The 22921-nt window shown below is 39.5% G+C and overlaps 1 protein-coding gene across 2 annotated transcripts in view; it reads left to right on the top strand.

The window, feature by feature from the left end:
• Nucleotides 1-22921, top strand: part of EPG5 (ectopic P-granules 5 autophagy tethering factor) — a 129614-nt gene that overhangs the window by 75327 nt on the left and 31366 nt on the right. Inside the window, exons 28-35 of one of the 2 annotated variants that reach the window (XM_070778986.1) lie at nt 11666-11808; nt 13274-13430; nt 15624-15818; nt 16757-16970; nt 19258-19406; nt 19979-20180; nt 21569-21641; nt 22637-22737. In XM_070778986.1, coding sequence (XP_070635087.1) covers nt 11666-11808; nt 13274-13430; nt 15624-15818; nt 16757-16970; nt 19258-19406; nt 19979-20180; nt 21569-21641; nt 22637-22737 — 1234 coding nt within the window. Of the gene's footprint in view, nt 1-11665; nt 11809-13273; nt 13431-15623; nt 15819-16756; nt 16971-19257; nt 19407-19978; nt 20181-21568; nt 21642-22633; nt 22738-22921 lie in introns of both variants that reach the window. The other variant, XM_019986709.2, reaches the window with a different exon arrangement.

The following is a 22921-nucleotide window of genomic DNA, read 5'->3' as shown; positions in this document are numbered from 1 at the left end:
AATTGGGGGACTTATTTTTCTGACTTTTGGTTGTCTTTCAAAAATGTCCCTTCTTTTTGTGCCAGTCCTAACAATTCTAATGTAGCTTTCATCAGTCTCTTCTAGGAGACTATTTTCTCTGAAATGTCTTCTTTGAAATAAGTTTTATAGTCATATTTTTCATTACTTTCAATTTTTGTTTTTTTTCCAACATAGTTGTATGCATCTATTAAGAAACTTGACCTGGAATGTGAGATTGCTAAATATTGAGACAACATCTTTGGCCAGGTGCTTTATGGAGTTACTTTTCTTTCTGTGTGTGTGTGCTTCAGTGTGGTTTATTCCTTCCATTGCTAATGCTTTAGAAAGACTGAGGTAGAGAAGTATTTAAGAAGGATCACTTGCTAAAATAATAAAACAGGAAGAAAAGTTTGCCAGCTGAGGGTGGAGTTTGAGTTGGTGGGAAAAAGGCTGAAAATGCATCTCGTTGTAATGAAAAAGGAACCTTTTATTACCAATCTGTGTTTTTACAAATACAGTGTTTTTCCATATTTTGAAATTACACATCTATATCAGGCTGTTAATTCTATATAGAGAAGGGAATTCTCCTAAAATGCATTTTTGTAAGTGACTGTTGAGATAAGTACAAAGAAATGTTTTTCCAGTTCTGGCTAATAGCTTACTCTTTGAAGAGTTGTAAATATTTGCTGTCCCAGCCAAAGATAAGTCTGACTGTGTGACTTCTTATTAATTTGCAGAGTCTTGCGATGGAAAATACCACCCAGCAGACCTGGGAGCTTTAGCTCTAAGCCTACCAGTGACCTTTTTTCTTTTTCAGAAAAAAGGATCATAATCTTGATTTATCTGAACCCTTGAATTGAAATTTCTTTTATAACCTTTAGTTTGTTAATTTTGAAATAAAAAGCTACATCTTTTCTAAAATACCTTCAAAGTAATTTTGATTGAAGGGAGATCAGAAAGAAGATGATATATAACAAGAATTGAATGAATATGGTTTAGATTTTGCTTTTACAGACAACACAAAAATATTTATGCTTATTTTCAAAAGTAAAATTGGTAGATGCTAAGATCACTTAAAGAAAGAAGTAAAAAAAATGAGAAAGGATAGAGGAAAAAAGAGGGGATTTTATAGATTCTTGAAGAGTTTGAAAAATAGTTGTGTTTTGTGGCCATAACCTCATTAGAAATATCCAAGTTTTCTTAAAGCACATTTTAATTTTCTGCTGACCTTTCTTGTTGCCCTGTGATTTTTCAGTTTGGGAAATCTCATCATTTGGAAAAATCCAGAAGCTTGGGAAGTTCCACTGATGGCTCCTAGAAATATCAGTATCAGCAGTACTGTTTACTTCTGCCATTGTTTTGCCTGATGATGCTGATGTGCCAGGGAAATTAAAAATGTAAAGACAGCAATCAACTTTCGTAGTCTGAGGCTTAAGTAGGATTTCTTTGGAAGGTTATATAGAAATTGCTAATTACAGCTGTCCTGGGCAGTACTTACTGGTCATAATGTCTAGGAATTGAAGATAAAATTATTTTTTGCTCCTTGTCTATGGCTGAGAGCAAAGTAGAGGAAAATTGAAGCTCTAGCTGCCATGAAGTTTGGGGATTATGTATGCAAGTTTGTTAGGTTTGCTCTGATTTTTTGTTAAAGATTGTACCTGAATCTAAAGTCACCCATTACACAAATGGATAACTTTAGTTTGTAGAAAGAGAGGTGTTTTTCAGGAAAAGGGAAAGTGAGTTCTGAGTGTTTATGGATTCATCAGTAAACTGTCACTGGGAGAGAGTATTCCTACAGGAGTTAGATTATATAATTGCATGAAACTGTAGCCCTTATACAAACGTGTGTCCAGTGGACACTTCATGGTTGTGACTAGTAGTGTTGATCCTGTTTGACATCGTTCTCGCATCTGGTGATGCTGTCATGAGGCCTCTTCTAGACTCTTCTAGTCTCCCTGAATCTGTAGCCACTTCTTAGTTTCTTCCAGGGTTCCTCTTCATCTGCTCAATGCTTGGATTACTGGTTGTGCTTGGTTCTACTCCTGATCCCCTTCTTCACTGCAATATATGCTGCTTTTTGTCTTCTGTCTGTGCTAGAGTTCTTAATCTAGGATTTGTGACTGGTCTTTGGTGGGTTAGTGAAGTCCCTGAAAGTGTATAGAAAATTTTTTTTCTGGAGAGTTCATAGATTCAGTCGATCCTCAATAGTCCCTGACCCCTAAAAGGTTAGTCCCTTTGTTGATGATTGCTGTTCTGTTTGTCAAGTCCAGAATTCTCTCTTGAGTTCCAAATCTAGACTTCTTGCTTACTTAGCATCCTATCAGTGTCCCAATGATAACTCTGTAGGTCCCAAACTAATCTCATCTTTATCCTTCAAACCTATTTTTTTCTCTAATTCCACTTACTTGGGCTCCCAAGATGAAGACCTAGGCATCATAATTCACATCTGCAATCCCACCGCTATACTTCCCATCTAGTCACTTTCCAAGTCATATTGGTTCTGCCTTTGAAATAACTTTGAATGTATTCTTTCTTTGTTTCTGTTGACATTGCCCTGTGGTCAGCCCACTTCTCCCCTGAACTGATATACCTTCCTGTCCATAGTCTTTCTCCCTGTCTAGCTCATTTTTCCCCATTCATCTTTTAAAACTCAAACTGATCTCATTTCCAGGCTAAAAACCCGTGTTGGTTCTTGCATGCTCAGTTGCTCATTTGTGTTCAACTCTTCGCAACCCCATGGACTGTAGCCCAGCAGACTCCTCTGTTCATGGGATTCTCCAGGCAAGGATACTGGAGTGGGTTGCCATTTTCTCCTCCAGGGGGTCTTCCCGACCCAGGGATCGAACCTGAGTCTCCTCCACTCCTGCATTGGCAGGTAGTGTCTTTACCACTGAGTCACTGGCTTCCCCGGTATAATGGTTCTCTAGTACCTAAAAAGAGTTATGTCTCTTAGGACACTTCATAATCTGTTCTTGATCTTTTTCTAGCACATCATTTACCCTCTGTCTCACGCCCTCAACCTTCTGTTTTTTAGCAGCTTGCTCCTTTTCTGTTCTGCAAAGGTGACAGGCACATTCTTTTGTTCTTAGCCCTGTGCTGCTGTTTGTTCTCCCCCACTCATATCTGGGCTGCTCACCCTTTCATTCCTTGGTTCAATCAGCATCTTTTCTTGAGGTCTTTCTTGACTTCCCTAGTCAGACTGAGGTATTCCTTCCTCTCGTCACAGCTTGGGGAGAAATGCTGTCATAGTCAGCTGCTCTTTTTCCTACAGCCTGTGACCTCTTTGGGAAGTAGAGTTGCTGTCATTACTCGTCTCTGTGCCTGTACCACCTAGCACGGCTCTTGGCACATGATAGGTACTTTTAGCACCTCTGAATCAGTCAGTAAAGCCACAAGCACAACACTTTCTAGGTTGTATTATAACTGGTTTTGTGTTACTACTTCTGTAGCTGTTAATAGAGTTTGAGTTAGCTGCGGGTCAGGATCTTGTCTTTTTCATGTTTATATTGTCAGTGTCTTACACAGTCAGTGCCACAGAAAGAACGTGTTTGAAGAAATGAAGAGAATACAAACTCTTCATAATAGTCTCCCTGAAGACATTATTTGACTGTGGAAGACATGGAAATTGGAACTTTTTACTACCAGAAATTGGCAGTCACTTTTGATTCTGCTTACCTTTGGCCAATTTAATGCTTAATTGGCCAGCTTGATGCTTTCTACAAAATCCCAACTTTAACAACACACACTTCTACACTTACCTTTTTAAGTGAACAGGCTTCTCCTGGGCATTCAGTCTTGGAAAGTGGTAAGGATGGTCATACCTCAGTGCATTGCTTTGTTTCTCAGCCTGGTTCAGTGTATTTCTTGTCCCTTGCTTGGGTACTCTCATATCCCAGGTAAACTGCTAGGGACTTTGCTTATATTATCTCACTTGAGCTTCACAGAATGAGGAAGATGAAGCGGGTTCAGAGAGGCTTGGAAACTTGCCTGAGTCACACAGCTAGTAAGTAGTTCAGTTGGAATCAAGAGTTTTGCTTTTTCCATTCAGTATTGGGAAATGACTAGGCCATTTTCTTTAGCTGTTTCAGCTGTGATTTCGAAGACGAGTTGATCATGATAGTCAAATCTTACTTGAATTAACATAGTATCCTTTTCTTTCTGTGTTAGTGTGCTAGGATCGCTTCTTTTTCAGTGATTTCATGGGAAATGATTTTTTATTTCAAGTGTAAATTTTAAAATTAAAACATCTATTTTAAGAGTAATTTTGAATGGCTCTTTTGTAAGGATTTCAAACTATGTCATGAAAATATATTACTGCTTAATGGAATTTTCTGTGAGGGAAAGCCCTGGAAATTTCCAGTTGTCTGCAGATGTTTGAACTATGTATATCTTGTTTGGGGTATACAGAAGCCAAAGATATTTTATGGCAAGTGGGACGTGCCTCTTCTGTGGTTGCCTCTCTTAACAGAAGCCTCTAATAATTCAGTGATATTCCCTGAGGAAATGGGGTGATTTATAATAGGGTTCCTTTTGTTGTACTTTGGTATTGTGGGGCATGTTCGCTGGACCCAGGATTGATTTATGATCATGTGAAAAATTTGCTCATTTCTAGAAATGAAAGACCTACTGAGGGCCTCACATTATTGTAACAACTTACTGAAGCACATGTTCGTGCAACTTTTGGATTTCTTTGTCTACTTAAAATGACTCAAGTGGAAGGGCTTCCAACATGCTGCTTTTTGTCTACAACTTGTAGTTGTGAGCTGGTGATCATTCAGTGTCTCTCACCTCCAGTGTAGTAAGAAAAGAAAACTTTTAACAGAGGTGGGAGCTATGAACGAAAACAGGTAAACTAGGAAATTACGATAATTTGGGGATGTTTCTGTGAGGAAGTCTGAACTTTCCTGAACTAATTAATTTCTTTACTGTTTAGCATTAAGTCGTTTCTACAACATGGAGTGGTGGTCTTAAAGTTGGAGTCAGAGAGAGCTTTTAGTCTCATCTCTCTGCATTTCCCTGTTAAGTGAGCCTCTCTTCTTTCTTACTCATTGTCTTTCCACTTCTCTTCATTATTGCTGTCTTCCTTCCTCCTCTCAGATTCTTTCCCTCTCTTTGGCTGCTTGCTCTCCAGGTCAGCCAAGGGCTGTGACTCTCAAAGACCCAGTCTAATTGTAGTTGGTGACAGATTTGCCAAAAAGCCAACTGCACATATTCTTAACACATTTTGGGCTATTAAAGATTGACCTGTTACTTGAAAGATTTTAAATAAAATATTTGTATCGGTTCGTTATGTGGTTTACTGGAAACAGTTTACTTTCTTTAATCTTTAGTTTCTCCAATAATAAAAATTAATCGTGATTATCATTACATGTTCTTGGAGAGGCACTTTTCTGCCTTTTGATTCATGATAACAGCTTATCCTTGAAAAGTTTTGTGAAGATTTTTAACACAACATTGATGAGTTTTATGGAAGAGTTATTATGATCATAAAAGTAGGTGGTCAGCATATCATCTGTTAGAGTTGAGCTGCACTAGGCTGCTATGCAAAGCAAAACAAGCAGGACCATTGTACTTTGGGAGCATTCGATCTGGAATTTATGAAAATAAGCCTGGTGGGGATATCACTGTGGTGGTGGCTGAGGCCTGGGTTTGGGAAGGTGCATGTAAAGGAAAATGTAGCCTTTACTGCTCACCCATGTGATTGGGGAAGACCAGGTAAAGAGACTGGAGGATTTAAAATTCCTGCCTTCTAAGTGTTCTGGTCTTTTCAGCATTTCCTGCCATGCCTGCAAGATAAGTCCCAATTCCCTCACCAGCTCTAAAGGTCTCCCTAAGACAGGCCGCTTTGCTCCCCAGTCCGATTACATTGCAGTCTTCAGCCCTGACTCCCTACTTGGCTGAGCTCCCCTTTGCTGTCCCTCTCTCCTCCTGTCCCCACAGCTGCTACACTGGTTCTGTCTTTGGGTTGCAACCTGGGCCTAGGATATTCTCTGCATCTATCCACAGGCAAAAAAGGACATTAAAAATGCACAAACCAAGTAGTTATCACTTAGGTCACCATTAAGTTAATTAGAGAAAGGGATATTAACAACCCCTCAACTAAGAAAGACATAATCTGAAATAAAGGATTGTTGTTGCTCAATCACTGAGTCATGTCCAGCTATTTGCGACCCCATGAACTGTAGCACATCAGGCTTCCCTGTCCTTCACTATCTCCCTGAGTTTGCTCAAGCTCGTGTTCATTGAGTTGGTGATGCCATCCAACCATTTAATTCTTCGTTGCCCTCTTCTCCTGCCCTCAGTCTTTCCCAGTATCAGGGTCTTTTCCAATGAGTTGGCTCTTTGCATCAGGTGGCCAAAGTATTGGAACTTCAGCATCAGTCCTTCCAATGAATATTCAGGGTTGATTTCCTTTAGGATTGACTAGTTTGATCTCCTTGCAGTCCAAGGGACTCTCAAGAATCTTGTCTCTAGAGCACCGTAGTTTGAAAACATCAGTTCTTCAGCACTCAGCCTTTTTTACGGTCCAGCTGTCACATCTGTACATGACTATTGGAAAAACCATAGCTTTGACTATACCGACCTTTGTCAGCAAAGTGATGTCTCTCTGCTTTGTAATACACTGTCTAGGTTTGTCACAGCTTTTCTTCCAAGGAGTAAGTGTCTTTTAATTTCATGGCTGCAGTCACCATCTGCAGTGATTTTGGAGCCCAAGAAAATAAAATCTGCTGTTGTTTCCATTTTTTCCCCATCTATTTGCTATGAAGTGATGGGACCAGATACCATAGTCTTAGTTTTTTGAATGTTGAATTTTAAGCCAGCTTTTTCACTCTCTTCTTTGACATCCATCAGGAGGCTCTTTAGTTCTTTTTCATTTTCTGCCATGAGAGTGGTATCATCTGCATATCTGAGGTTGATATTTCACCTGGCAGTCTGAATTCCAGCTTGTGATTCATCCAGCCTGGCACTTCCCTTGATGTACTCTGCATATAAGTTAAGTAAGCAGAGTGACAATATACAGCCTTGATGTACTCATTTCGCAATTTTGAACCAGTCCATTGTTCCATGTCCGGTTCTAACTCTTGCTTCTTGAGCTGCATACAGGTTTCTTAGGAGGCATGGTAAGGTGGTCTGGTATTCCCATGTCTTGAAGGTTTTTCCAGTTTGTTCGATCCATGTAGTCAGAGGCTTTAGTGTAGTCAGTGAAGCAGAAGTAGATGTTTCTCTGAAATTCCCTTGCTTTTGCCGTGATCCAATGGATGTTGGCTATTTTATCTCTGGTTCCTCTGCCTTTTCTAAATCCAGCTTGTACATCTGGAATTTCTTGGTTCATGTACTGCTGACACCTGATTTGATGGATTTTGAGCGTTACTTTGCTAGCATGTGACATGAGTGCAGTTGTGTGGTAGTTCGAGCATTCTTTGGCATTTCCCTTCTTTGAAATTGGGATGAAAACGGACTTTTTCAGTTCTGGGGCCACTAAGTTTTCCAAATTTGCTGGCGTATTAAGTGCAATACTTTAACAGCATCATCTTTTAGGATTTGAACTAGATCAGCTGGAATTCTGTCAACTCCACTAGCTTTATTCATAGTAGTACTTCCTAAGACCCACTTGACTTCACACTGCAGGATATCTGGCTCTAGGTGAGTGATCACACTATCTTGGTTATCCAGGTCATTAAGACCTTTTTTGTACAGTTCTTCTGTGTATTCTTGCCACCTCTTCTTAATATCTTCTGCTGCTGTTAGGTCCTTGCCATTTCTGTCTTTTATTGGGCCCATCTTTGCATGAAGTGTTCCATTGATATCTCTAGTGTTCTTGAGATTTCTAGTGTTTCCCATTCTGTTGTTTTCCTCTATGTCTTTGCGTTGATCACTGAGGAATGCTTTCTTATCTCTCCTTGCTATTCTCTGAAACTGCATTCAGCTGGGTATATCTTTTCCTTTCTCCTTTGCCTCTCACTTCTCTTCTTTTCTCAGCTATTTGTAAGGCCTCCTCAAGACAACCATTTTGCTGTCTTTCAGTTCTTTTTCTTTGGGATGGTTTTGGTCACCACCACCTGTACAGTGTTATGAACCTCTGTCCGTAGTTCTTCAGGCACCCTGTCTATGAGATCTAATCCCTTGAATCTATTCGTCACTTCCATTGTATAATCACGAGGGATTTGATTTAGGTCATACCTGCATGGCCTAGTAGTTTTCCCTATTTTCTTCAATTTAAGTCTGAATTTTACAATAGGAGTCATGATCTGAGCCACAGTCAGCCCCAGGTCTTATTTTTGCTGACTATATAAAGCTTCTCCATCTTCAGCTACAAAGAATATAATTAATCTGGTTTCAGTATTGACCATCTGGTATTGTCTGTGTATGCCAGTATGTTCTCTTGGCAAAGAGAACTCTGTTAGCCTTTGCCCTGCTTCATTTTGTACTCCAAGGCCAAGCTTGCCTTAGGTATCTCTTGACTTCTTACTTTTGCACTCCAATCCCTATCATGAAAAGGGTATCGTTTTTTATGTTAGTTCTAGAGGGTCTTGAAGGTCTTCATAGAACTGTTCAATTTCAGCTTCTCAGCCTTAGGTAGGAGTTGGGGCATGAAAAGTGAAAGTGGAAAGTGAAAGTCACTCAATCGTGTCTGACTCTTTGAGACACTATGGACTGTAGCCCTCCATGCTCTTCTGTCCATGGAATTCTCCAGGCCAGAATACTGGAGTGAAGCCGTTCCCTTCTCCAGGGGATCATCCCATGAACCCAGGTCTCCTGCATCGCGGCAGATTCTTTACCAGCTGAGCCACCAGGGAAGCCCAAGAATACTAGAGTGGGTAGCATATCCCTTCTCCAGTGGATCTTCCTGACTGAGGAATTGAACAGGGGTCTCCTGCATTGCAAACAGATCCTTTACCAGCTGAGTTACCAGGATTGGGGCGTAGACTTTGATTACTGTGACGCTGAATTGTTTGCCTTGGAAAGGAACCAAGATCATTTTGTCATTTCTGAGATTGCACCCAAGTACTGCATTCTGGACTCCTGTTGACTTGTAAGGGCTACGCTTTTTCCCAAGGGATTCTTGCCCACAGTAGTAGATATCACGGTCATCTAAATTAAATTCGTCCGTTTGCACCCATTTTAGTTCACTGGTTCCTACAATGTCAGTGTTCACCCTTGCCTTTGCCTTCTCCACCACATCCAGTTTACCTTGGTTCTTGGACCTAACGTTCCGGGTTTCTACGCGATACTGATTTTTACAGCGTTGGACTTCACTGTCACCACCAGACACATCATCCACAACCGGACATCACTTCCACTTCGGCTCACCCTTTCATTCTTTCTAGTTATTTCTCTGCTCTTCCCCAGTAGCATTGTTGTGGTTCAGTTGCTAAGTCATGTCTGATTCTTAGCAACCCCATGACTGCAGCACGCCAGGCCTCCCTGTCCCTTGCCATCTCCTGGAGTTCACCCAAATTGGTGTGCATTGAATCAATGATACCATCCTACCATGTCATCCTCTGTCACCCCCTTTTCCTCCTGCCCTCAATCTTTCCCAGCATCAGGGTCTTTTCTGAGTCGGCTCTTTGCATCAGGTGGCTAAAGAATTGGAACTTCAGCTTCAACACCAGTCATTCCAATAAATGTTCAGGGTTGATTTCCCTTAGAATTGACTGGTTGATCTCCTTGCTGTCTGAGGGACTCTCAAGAGCCTTCTCCACCACCACAATTTGAAAGCATCAGTTCTTCGGTGCTCAGCCTTCTTTGTGGTCCAACTCTCACATCTGTACATGACTACTGGACAAACCATAGCTCTGACTATACAGACCTTTGTTGGCAAGTGATGTCTTTCCTTTTTAATACACTGCCTAGGTTTGTCATAGCCTTTATTCCAAGAAGTAAGCATCTTCTAATTTCATGGCTACAGTCACCGTCTGTGGTGATTTTGGAGCTCAAGAAGAGAAAATCTGTCACCTTTTCCACTATTCCCCCTTCTATTTGTCATGAAGTGGTGGGACCAGATTTCCAATATACCCTAGTAGCATATTGAACAACTGCTGACCTGGGGGGCTTATCTTATGGCTTATCTTATCTTATCTTTTTGCCCTTTCATATGTTCATGGGATTCTCAAGAATACTGAAGTGGTTTGCCAATCCCTTCTCCAGTAGACCATCTTTTTCTGAACTCTCCATCATGTCCAATCTATCTTGGGTGGCCCTGCCCCGCATGGCTCATAGCTTCATTGAGTTACACAAGGCTGGATCCATGTGACCATTTTGGTTAGTTTTCTGTGATTGTGGTTTTCATTCTGGGGGCCATGGGACTGTAGTTCTTGCTCCTTCTGTCTGCCCTCTGATGGATGAGGATAAGACGCTTGTGCAAACTTCCTGATGGGAGGGACTGGCTGTGGGAAAAACTGAATATTGGTATGGTGAGCAGGGCCATGTTCTGTAAATCTTTAATCCAATTTTCTACTGATGGGTGGAGCTGTGCTCCCTCCTTGTTAGTTGTTTGGCCTGAGGCGGCCCAGGCTCTATGGTAGGGCCGGAGTTGTCCTCCAAAAGGACTTATGTGACACAGGCTTTCCAGAACTACTGCTGCCAGTGCCCCTGTGGACAGTGCCACAGTCCCTGTGGCAGTCCATTGTTGACCAGCACCTCCACACAGGACCCTCAAACACTCACAGGCAGGTCTGGCTAAGTCTGGGGGGGGGTCACTGCCCCTTTACCCTGCGTCCTGGTGCGCACAAGTATTTGTGCCCTCCAAGAGTCTCTGGAGGGTGTGGGGTTTGATTTAAATGTGATTGCACCCCTCCTACCGACTCACTGCCTCTTCTCTTTTGTCCTTTGACGTGGAGTATCTTTTTTTTGGTGAATTCTAAAATACTCCTGTCAGTGGCTGTTCTTGCAGGAGAAGATGAGCACGTCCTTCTACTCTACCATCTTGATAGGATAGTTCTAAAAAATTGAAATAACTTTAGTTTTTTTTTTTTTTTTAAACCTCAATAAATTCTTATTTTTCACATCTTTGCTGAGAACCAGTAAAACTCTATCAAAGACCAGATTTCAAGAACCACTGAATTAATCAATTGCTCCTTCCTCAGCATGCAACCGATTTGGTCATTTCTCATATTTTATCTTACTTTTGGTGTTTCTTTTATAAATATATATCTTTTCTTCTTCCAGTTGATTTATTAACAGATTTGTGTCATCCTGTTTTTATGGTTTTGTGCAGATGAGACCTGCAGCCCTAGTGTCAAATTATGTATGTTTCTGGATCGGAAGAACAGAGAAGGGTTACAGCTCTGGGGAGGGATGGTCCACAGAAGGGGGCTTGATGTGCTTCAAGAAAAGCCCCAGGGGTGGAAGCCATTGAATTTATTTTTGATGAGAACTGGAGCATTGAAGCATAAGTGGCATAGAACATAGCCTACCAAAAAAACCTCTGAACCAGCAACAAACTAATTCAAGTTTGATTCTTCATGAAAAGCTTGAGATTCTTAGTTATTTTTTTGACATTTTTTTCCCCCATCCTCCTCAGGTTCAATTGAGAATTTTGAGTTACAGTATTAGTTGTAATAATATTCTCTTTATCAAATACCCAGGATATTTGTAATAAAGTGTCTGCTGTAGAAACCTATAGGGGCAAATAAATCTGTTGACCACTCTTAATTTTTCTTAGTTTGAAGGTATGCATAAGAATGAAGCAATAAGCCAACAGCTTCATGTTTTGCGAAAAGAAGTGAAGCAGTTGCAAGCAGAAGCTGCTAAACCACCATCACTTAATATTGTGGAGGCCGCTGTGCACGCTGAAAACTTGATTACGTAAGTTTTGAGGGCGTTATAATTTAAAATACTAGTTAGTTACTACTGATAGCAATCACACGTGCTACTATCCCCCCAGTCACCTACTAATTAACTAGTAGAGAAATTAGCAGCCTTTGGACCAAATCTGACCTGCCATCTGTTTTTATAAGGAAAGTTTTATTGTGACGTAACCATGCCCGTGTACTTATTAATGTGGATGGCTTTTATGTTCCAATGGTGGAATTGAATGTTATGACAATTTATAGCCCATAAAGCATAAAATATTTACTGTCTGTCTCTTTATAGAATAATTTTGCTGACCCTTGAATTAGGAGGTGATACATTACATTAGAATTTAATCTGGAGAGATTTAGTGCTTAAGCTTTATATTAAAGGCACATTTACTCAGGAAGTCATCATCATTAGTTCAGATTATTGAGCAAAGTTTGCAGTGGAATTGCTCAGGGCTCACAAGTGTAGTTGCCGGCTTGCATTTGACCATCCATGGTGGTTTCTTTTGGAGCTCACAGCCACCAGGATATTACCTAGTTGACTCACCAGCAGCTAATCCCCCTGTAGATTAGGATGGTGGTGTGGATGGGGGCATTGAGACCTTTTGTGGGTTAGATTGGAAGGGTCTGGGAAGGAGGAGGAGATAAGGTGAACAAGAGGTTGCTGTTTCTTTTTCTAGAAAAGAAACTCAAAACAGAGTAAGAATTAGAAGAGATATCTTTTATACTAGGATCTTATTCTATACAAAAATCTTTTTCTTTAACCTAAGTCATTGTTTTAGATTTTAAAATTTAAAGAGATCAAAGTTCTTATTTTTAAAAACATGTATTTATGTAATATACAACATTGAGTAATATTTGAATTAATTGGATAATTTGGAAAAATTGGATGTAAAATTGTGGATTACATACAACCATGAAAATATTTAATGTTAATAAAGGCTGATTTTCCTCCCTCCAAGAGGACATAAAATCATTTCTGTATATTGAAAATAAGTTGTTGGGCTTCCCTGTTGGCTCATGCAATAAAGAATCTGCCTGCAATGCAGGAGACCCAGGTTCGATCCCTGAGTTGAGTAGATTCTCTGGAGAAGGGAATGGCTATCCATTCCAATATTCTTGTGTGGAGAATTCCATGGATAGAGGAGCCTGGTGGGCCGCAGTCCATGGGGTCACAAAGAGCTTGGACATGACTGAATGACTAGCACACTTTGACTTTGACATATGAAAATACTTAATGTTAATAAAGGCTAATCCCCCCACCCTCACTCCAGGAGGACATAAAATCATTTCTGTGTGTTGACAATAAGTTGTTGGGTCAAGTTGTAAGCTATCCTGTGAAGTATTTCTAAAATGACATTTGTGTGGGGCTCTCAGGACTCTTAAGGATATTGCCTGAGAAATGAAGAGAAACACCGAGGGTATGAATTCTCTTACTGTAGACCAGTAGCCTTACCAGTGTTTTCCCACAGGGCCCTAGTGAATGCCTACCAGTCGCAGCCCACCCCTGGGGTTCAGAAGGTTGGCATCAGCCTCTTCTTTACTGTTGTGGATTATGTCAGTGATGAGACCCAGCGTCATCCTCCCACAAGGCAGTTCTTTACTTCATGCGTTGAGATCTTGGGACAGGTAAGGTTATCCTGTGTTTTTAGCCTTATTTACGTATGATGAGTCCCTGCAGTGTCCTCATTAGATATAATCAGGGTTGACTCCACACTTAAAGGTTCAGAGTCTTACCTAAGTTAGAAGCCCCTTTGAATTGTTGACTTCTCAAGATGTGGTTAGAATTGCTGGTATGGAATTCTGCTTTTCAGAAAGAAATACTAAGTTATTAGTATATGAAAGTCTCCAGGGAGATGTCAAATTCTATTGTATGCTGTTGGTGTTAATAATAGTATTACTGAGACTATTGTTTATAAAATGCTTTTTGATTCATTATTTTATTTCATTCTTACAGTGACTCTGTGTGATTGATAGCATTTCAGTGTTAAAGATGAGAAAAACTAGTCTCTAAAAGATTGAGTGACTTGGCTAAGAAATACAGCTTGTGAGCCCTGGAGACAAGAGGGACCCCAGGTCTTCTGACTCAACATTCAGTGCTTGCTCCACCTCTCCACTGCTGCCTCTCAGTTGCTACTCACAATTTATTTACTTGACTTAACTCTTAAATATATGGATATTTAAAAAGGACAAGGGCAATGAATCCATGCAGACTTATGAAATGTGTCATTAAAGCAAGGAATGCCACTTGCTTTAGAAATACTAATTAACCCTGTACTTTCTTTCAGATTCAATTAAATGAGTGGTTATTTATTGGATGCTTTTAGGGAGGTGATGCCGAGCAGATATTAAAATAGATTTTTTAGAAATGTTTTTCCTAATTATGAAATTGATGAATGCTTATTATAAGCAATACAGACAGTGTAAAAAGTATAAAGAAGAGAAATTTCTTATAATCCTAATCTGGAGATACTGGTTACATAGCTAACATTTCATTTTAGTTGATCTTGTGTGTCTCTGAGGTCTATTGGTATATGTGTGTATGTATAAAAATGATATATCATTCTTATATATAAAGAGATAGGGATACACACTTAAAAGCTAGCATAAAGCACATTTTAGACATTATTCCTTGATAATAAATAAAAACCTGTATCATGGTATTTACTATATAGTGTTCCATGGTACAGATACATTGTAATGTACTGAGCCAGTGCTCTCTGGATGAATATTTAGGTAGGTTGGTTGTTTTGCTGCTGTAAGCCTGAACTAAATATTCTTACATACCTTTGTGAAATTATTAGACTGATTTTTCTAGGATAATTTCTTAGAAGTGTGATCACTATGTCAAAAGGACTAGCATTTGATATATATATTGTCATACTGTCCTCCTGGGAGGTTTATACCTATTTACATTGTAATAACAGCGTTCAATTTATTATTCTCCATGTTAGAACAAACATTAGGACTGATCATTCTTTTTAGGTCTTGCTAATCTAATAAGGGAAGTGGTGCTTTCTGATTATTTTAAGTTGTATTTCTTTAAGTACTAGTTCAATTGCATGATTTTTCAAATGATTTAATAATTTTTTGTGATTTTTCTGGTTTTTGTTTTTTGCACGTTTTCTGCTGGGAAGTTTCTTGTTTTTTGATTGCTTTGAAGAGCTCCTCAGGCTGTTAACCTGGTGTCTGGAATGTGTTATAATTTTTCTACTTCGTCGTTTTTCTATAATTTTATGATTCTTTTTGCCATATAGAAGTCAAAGTTTTTATATATTCACATGTATCAGTCTTATCCTTTATTATTTCTGTCTCATCAAATTTATCAAAGCTTTTGTAACTCTGAGATTAAATATCAGCTTATAATACTCTTAAACATTAGAACAAATTAAAACAAGGTGTATATTAATTATGAAAGTTAGCTTTTTAAAAGTATTTAAAGCGTATCTCAATAAAATCTACAACCTAGAATCTTTTGTTTTTCTTTTTCTTGACGTAATGCAGAATCACTTTAGATTTTTAGTAATCATGGTAGGTACACTGCGAATTTCTGGATTCAGATTATCCCAGTATTTTAATCTTTTAAACATTTGCTTTGACTTGTCCAAACCAAATGAATGGATTAGCCAGAATTTTTAATACAAATTACATTGAAAGTGGTAGATTTATCTGTGTCAATTTTAGATTTCTTTTGATTGTTTCATATTTTCATTTAGAAAAAATTCTGTTAGCTGTATATACTATTCCTTAAAACTTGGTTGCTCAAAGAAAAGTTGGGGAGGGGAGAATTTGATGACATTTTCCCTTTTCAATTGTTTTTAGGTATTTATCAGTGGCACTAAATCAGAATGCAGAAAAGTCCTTGAGACCATTCTGAAGAACAGAAGGCTTTGCTCCCTCTTGTCTCCTTTCTTCACTCCCAGTGCTGCGCCCGCAGAGTTCATCCAGCTCTATGAGAAGGTGGTGAAGTTTCTGCGCGAGGACAACAGTGATATGATTTTCATGCTGCTGACCAAGGTGACGTGTGACTCAGTCCTGACGTTGTCATTGAGCTGTGGGTACTGCTGCTGTTTCCCCGTGCCTCAGAAATGCAGGGCCCTTGGAGCTCTGTCTCCAGGGGGACTGGAGGCAGACAGGCCCTCTTCACGTTTGATGTCATCTTCAAGTAGTCCGATCCCTTAGCTGCTGCTTCTGGATGCATTGATTACGTCATGTAGGACAGTCTCACCACATGTAGTATAAAAAAGACCAGCTCCCAAGCTCTTTAGAAACTTCCTACAGTTTTGAAATATTCATAATAATAATTTGGTACATCCTTCTTTTGAATGTGTCCTGAATTTATACCTTAATTGTTGTAATTGAGTTGTTAATGTGTCAGATGTCACCAGTTGAGAAATTCAGAGCCTTAGCTATCTTGCTTTTAATACTTCTCTGACATCTATAAGTCATAAAACCTGGACATTTTTTAGGACCTGGAGACTGATCGCAATTTTTAGTAGGGAAAAGCATGTTTTATAGTTTGGAATTCTGGAAGGTGAGATCAGCACCCTGACTTTTCATTAACCAATGCCGATTTAGAAACATGGCCACCAGAAGGAGATGGTTCCATTGAGTAGCCACTTGTTTGTGGCAGCGTGACCAGTGAAGAACTACACAGTTCTGATCCTTGTTTTGTAGGGAAAACTTACCAACAATATCCTTAAATTGTAAAAAAGCTCGCGGAGCTGAAAACATTGCCTCTGCGACCCCAGAGAGTGAAGTAGAGATGGAGACATAATGGTACTGTTAGTTATTGGACTAGATTCTTTTAAGTGTATAAATTTTAGTTTCAGTCTTTATGAAAAGCTAAATACTAGGTAAACTTTGACTTTCAAACTACATTGCACATAATTTGCTCTATTGCAATTAACTTTCTAGTGTAAATAAAACTGCTTCTTATTTCTTTTTCTTTTTAGTTCGATCTTAAGCAATGGTTAAACTCCACTAAACCTCCTCTGTCTGATCGTACCAGGCTTCTGGAGTCCATTCATTTGGCACTTACTGCCTGGGGCCTTGAACCAGATGAAGATATTTTGATGCCATTTAATCTTTTCTGTAAGCACTGGACTTACCTTCTTCTCTACCAGTTTCCTGACCAGTACAGTGACATTCTCAGGCTGCTGATGCAAAGTAAGTGTCTTAATTGTGACTGATTAGATCGCAGTGAATGTTCAGTATGACATTAACCATTCCACAGATGTCATCCAAAAATGTAAAAATAATACAAGCATGCAGGAGTTTAGAATTACTAATCTTCACCCAAAATGCTCAATGAATAATGCCCTAAAGGTTGCTATCTGTAAAAATTGTCTGTTGTCAGGTTGGGCCCTAATTGGGCAGCCACCTCATGCGAAGAGTTGACTCATTGGAAAAGACTGATGCTGGGAGGGATTGGGGGCAGGAGGAGAAGGGGATGACAGAGGATGCGATGGTTGGATGGCATCACTGACTCGATGGACGTGAGTCTGAGTGAACTCCGGGAGTTGGTGATGGACAGGGAGGCCTGGCGTGCTGCGATTCATGGGGTTGCAAAGAGTCAGACATGACTGAGCGACTGAACTGAACTCTTAGACATTGGAGTCCACAGTCCTGTGCGCAGCCCTTTACTTTGATTTCGCAGCTGTCTTGACTGACGTGGGCCTGCTTATTCTGATGACTATAGATTTGGGAATAGAAGAAAATTTCTCCTTTACAATGTGCTTAATATACCAGTTGGTTTCTTTCTAGTGTCAAAATGGTAGATACATTTAGGGTTCCCTCTCCCTAATTTTTTGACTCTTGTATTTTGCAAATGAATTTTATCCCAGTATAATGATACACTTTTTATATTATCCAAGAGAAGGAACAACATTAAATTTTCCAAATTCCCACTGTTTTATCCCCCTCCTGCAGTTTTCCATCAGAGTGTTGGAGAAATAAAGAGTGCAGGCTTTTTAATTTTGAAATTTCACTCGGCAGGACTTTTATTGAAATTTGAAAAATGAGATAGTATTTATTCATGTAAGCTTCATACTGTTTATTGATGTAATGGAAAACTAAATTTTGCATTATGTCAAATCTTTGTGTTACTTTACGGAAATAGTTTTATGAATTAGCTAATGATCTTATGTATTGGACTACTTGAAGAATGTATAGTCTAATTTTCAAAGCCCTTCAAAGAGTTCATTGTTTCCTATAGCGGCAGGTTGCAAAGTGGGTGGGGAGTGGTGGTACAGAAGTGCACTTGTATAATTTTTAATGCTTATTTACATAGCTAAGTTTTACTCCTAAGTTTTCAAAATTTGATTAAACATATATTATGGATTTTTCCCCTGAAACCTTTTATTTTATTTTTTTAAATATTTATTTATTTGGCTGTGTCAGGCCTCAGCTATGGCATGCAGGATCTTCCTTGGGTCTTGCAGGCTTTCTAGTTATGGCTCACTAACCCAGTTGCCCTGCGGTATGTAGGGTCTCGTACCCTCACCAGGGATTGAACCCGCATCCCCTGCACTGCACGGTAGACTCTTAACAAAGCACTGGATACCAGGGAAGCTTCCTTCCCCAAAACCTTTTAAAGAGATTCTAAATTGTTTATACAGGCAACCACTGACTTGGATTTAGCAGAAAAGTTTTAATTCGCAGGAAAAGTAGTTCAGTTACAGGCTTAAGACCAACAGTACCACCTCTGTCAGATTCCGTGACCTCCAGCCTCCTGGTGTTCCATCCCTCCCTGGCCATCATGGCAGTGTTCCCAGGGCTTTACCCATTGCTAATCTGTCTTCATTTGCCCTGGGTGAGCCCACTGCAATTTCCCCTGGCTTCACTGCCATCTTCTTGGTGTGCATGACTCCATCCAGACCTGCCCTTCTGAGCCACTGTAGTCTCCTTGATCCAGGCCACTTCCCAGTGGTAAGGGCATGAGGGCGTAGGTTCCTGTCCTCTGGGAAGTGAGTTTTGCAGGTAGCTGAGTGCTGGTTGGTAGTCTGTACTTTTGCATACTGTCTCTGTGTTGCTTTAGGTTTTGCCTGTTACAGGAGTAGGGTGTTAGATGAGTATGAGACGTCTTCTAAAGAGAGCATAGACTCTGCAGTTGTATTCTGTTCCATGGTTCCTTTGTTTCTCTCACATTGTCCAGCCAGAAAGATGGCACCTTTACCATTCCCCAGTCAGGGGCTCACAGATTCCAGCTCAGATGGCTCTGCTGTGTTCACTCCCAGCAGGGTTCCTGAGAATAAGGAAAATCAGGTGTCCACGTGCACAGATCTTTCAGTAGGTTCTCTTAACTTTGGTCTCTTTGCCACAGACCTTTATGAATATGTTTTGGATTTTTACATAACGCTCATTCATTCGTAAAGTACATGTGTTCTTTGATTCACGTTGAAAAGTTAGTTTGTGAAGGATGCTGACTTGCTGTCCTCTGTCCACGCCCTGTAAGGCTCTGCTGAACAGCTGCTAAGCCCCGAGTGTTGGAAAGCCACCCTGAGAGCCCTGGGCTGCTGCACCCCAGGCTGCCAGCAGGGGGCAGCTTCTGTGGAGAGCACGGTGCTTCAAAGTTCTCCTGATGTGCTCTTGTCCGACAAGCAGGTGTGTAGCTCTTGCCTCTGTAAAGTTTCTATATGTGTTTCTTTTTCATTTCCTTTGTTTTTTTTAAACAACTGGAACACATTTAAAATTTATATCTAAAAATGCATCTTTTATCTCCAAGAGCCCTGTGCTTTCCTTTGTCAGTCATCTCCTGTTCCCTCCGTCCCCTGCCCCTGTCTCCATGCCCCCGTGCCTGGATCGCCTGTCTCTCGTGCCTCAGTCTGACTCTTGCTCCTCGGTTCCTGAACAGCCCAGGCCCAGCCCGTTTGTATCTCCCCTTGCCACCTTCAGCCTCCTGCTTCACTGGCTCCTTTGAGTAGGTTTCACACAGTTGTCCCCCAGAGCTGTCAGCTTCATCAGTTTTACATGATGTGAGTTCACATGAATTTATATGAAAAAATGGTTTCTTTGCTTTTGAAAAGGATTTTGAAATCTGTTGATTTACTTTTCATATGCTCTATACCTTTGTAATTCGATTATAAAGTCAAAGCTCTTCATCTCAGCCTACTGTAGTGTTCTACTGAAAGCACATATTCAGTAAGCATTTTTAAAAATTGGTCATTTTTTTCCAGGTAATGGAGACTATACAGTGGCTGTCAAACTTTTTTTATAAGCTTCGGTTGTCCACATTGGACTTTAAAAGTTTTGGTTTATTCTCAAAATGGAGTCCTTACATGGCAGACATGAAGACATTCTTGGGCTATCTTGTAAAAAGGCTGCTTGACTCAGAAATGGCCTGCTTGGCCCAAGACCCATCTGCCAGCAGCAAAACAGGTAATATGCCTTTAGAGCAACATAGAGCTTAGGTGTTTTGACCTTCCATCAGGAGAGACTTGAATAGACACTAAAATATTTAAATCTTGGTGATAAATCTATATCTGAGTGTTACGAAGAAAAAATAGGAAATAGACAGTGCAAGTGTGAACCCATATGTGTCATACCTGTTCTCACTTACATAGTGGGTGCTTGCTTCACCCGCTCTTTGTAAGGTGAAATACAAAGATAGAGGTTTCAGTCTCCAATTCTCTCTTCCTATTATCTCATTGAGAGTATTTAAGTTTTTATTTTTAAAAAATGTGTGTTATAAAATTGTCTCTGACATTGTATTATAATAAAACTTATCCAATTACAAAAAATTTATTGCAGCAAATGAAAACTGAAGCAGGCTTAGTTATATTAAACATGTTTTTTCTGTATCACCATAGGTTTTTAAGTATATAGATAATTTTTCTAGTTACCAATGATACTGATAAAACGCCAACTTTGTTTCTTTTTTTTCTTAATTGAAGTATAGTTAGTTGATGCACATATTATATAAGTAGCAGGTATAGAATATAGTGATTCACAATTTTTAAAAATTATTCTCCACTTAATAGTTATTATATAATATTGGCTCTGTTTCCTGTTATACAGTATAACCTTGTAGCTTATTTTATAACTGCTGGTTTGTACCTTTTAATCCCCTGCTCTTACATTGCCCCTTCCCCCTTCCTTCTCCCACTGGTAACCTCTAGTTTGTTCTTGTATCTGTGAGTCAGCTTCTTTTTTGTTGTAGTCACTACTTTTATTTTTTGGATTCCACACATGTGATATCATACAGTGATTGTCTCTCAGCATAACGCCCTCCACGTCCATCCACGCTGCTGCAGATGGAAACTTTCGTTCTTTGTTATAGCTGAGTAGTATTCCACTGTGTGTATATGTGTGTATACCAGATGTAGATACCGCATCTTCTTTATCCGTTCTTCTGTTGCTGGACACCTAGATTGCTTCCATATTTTGCCATTTTTAAGTAATGCTGCTGTGAACTTTGTGATGCATGGTATCTTTTTGGTTTTTTTTCGGATATATACCCCGGAGTGTAATTGCTTGGTCATATGGTAGCTGTATTTTTAGTTTTTTGAGAAACTCCATACAGCAGCTGCACTAATTTACATTCCCACCAACAGTGTATAAAGGGTCCCCTTTTCTCCACATTTTTGCCAACATTTGGTGTTTGTGTTGTCTGATGATGGTCATTCTGACTGGTGTGAGGTGACCTCTCATGATTTGATTTGCATTTCCCTGATGATTAGCGGTGTTGAACATTTTTTCACGTGCCTGTTGGCCATCTTCATTTGATGGACTTGTTTCTTGTCTCTAAAAATTTTGCTTTGTTTTAGTGCTAAGATCCCTACATTCAGTAATCATCCAGCTCTTTAAGCCATGGATACTGGTTTTAGAAGACAATGAAAGGTAAATAGTTTTTCTGATATTGAGATTCCTTTGAAATCTATAGACTTAAAGTTCTGATAATGTTTTGGTACAGCTGATGGTTCACAGATTTGATTTTTATATAGGGCAACATTTAAATTTAGAAAATGCTTATTTACAAAGTGAACTTAATACATTTTCTGTTTGTGGAATTGCTAGTCTGATTGATCAGAGCTATTGATTTTGAAGCAAAACTGGACTCTTATTTCCAGCTTACCACAATAAAAAAGTTAAATGAGTTTAGTATTTAATTTCAGAAAAATAAATGTGTTCTCCTGAATTATGTTTTGATAATGTAACACTGCAAAATATGAGACTCACTTGATTTTACCCAGTATCAGTTATTTTTGGGGTACTAAGTTGACTTTCAAATTACTGGGTGGGAATTGCTCTCTCCCAGAGGGCTATCCTTAAACAGTCTGCAAGCTTCAGGATTTTGTGGTGACTGTGAGACTGCTTATCATAATGCAGGCTGCTTGTTTATTTCCAGGATGAGCTAATGGAATTTATTTTTTATATTGAACTTACTAAACCAGATTTAGAACTGAATTTTCATATAAAGAATTTTTTTTTCCTTTGGTTACTTCCTCTCTATTCACTTTTGGTTATCTTTTTACATGACTTTTTTCCCTTTCAGGCTTTAGGTAGAGAAAACTGTTCTCTGAGACATTTGAAATGTAACCCAAATCCACAAGGGATGGGTTCACGGGTATAATTGGATGTAAAAAAAAAAGGTGCTAATTTGATACTTAGTTAGATGACACACCTCTGAAACTTAATTACATTGGAATAAAGGTTAGGAAGGAAAGTCAATAAAATTATGCTATTGGTATTAAAAGCTACAGGTCACCTCCAGGGATTTACAGCCTTTAAAGTGATCTAAATGTGTTTTAGGGCTACATAATAGATTCTGGGATGGATAGTAATTTAATCATAGTGTTTCCTTTCTAAGTGTATGTTTCTCTTATTTAAAGCAGCCAGCGACATTACCCCTGGTTGGAGAGTGATGCTGTTGTGGCCTCAAGCATTGTGCAGGTGTTCACTGACTGCATTGACTCATTGCATGGGAGTTTTAAAGGTAGGAAGATGTTGTATTATGCCTCTGGTTAGTTTTCACTTTTTCCTTAAGTCATTCAGTTAATCTTTTGCCTCTGCTTTCCTACTTCATTTATTTGGTAAGCTATCATCTTTGAACAAGGAGAGGTCCCCCCTACAATTTAGTTTTGGTAAGGTAATGCTGAGTGTCATCAGTTATGGAAAGA

The sequence above is a fragment of the Bos indicus genome, chromosome 24 (assembly GCF_029378745.1).
Source record: "Bos indicus isolate NIAB-ARS_2022 breed Sahiwal x Tharparkar chromosome 24, NIAB-ARS_B.indTharparkar_mat_pri_1.0, whole genome shotgun sequence".
Taxonomy (NCBI): domain Eukaryota; kingdom Metazoa; phylum Chordata; class Mammalia; order Artiodactyla; family Bovidae; genus Bos; species Bos indicus.
Note: the sequence above shows the minus strand (reverse complement) of the source record. Positions and strands in the feature narration are given on the sequence as shown.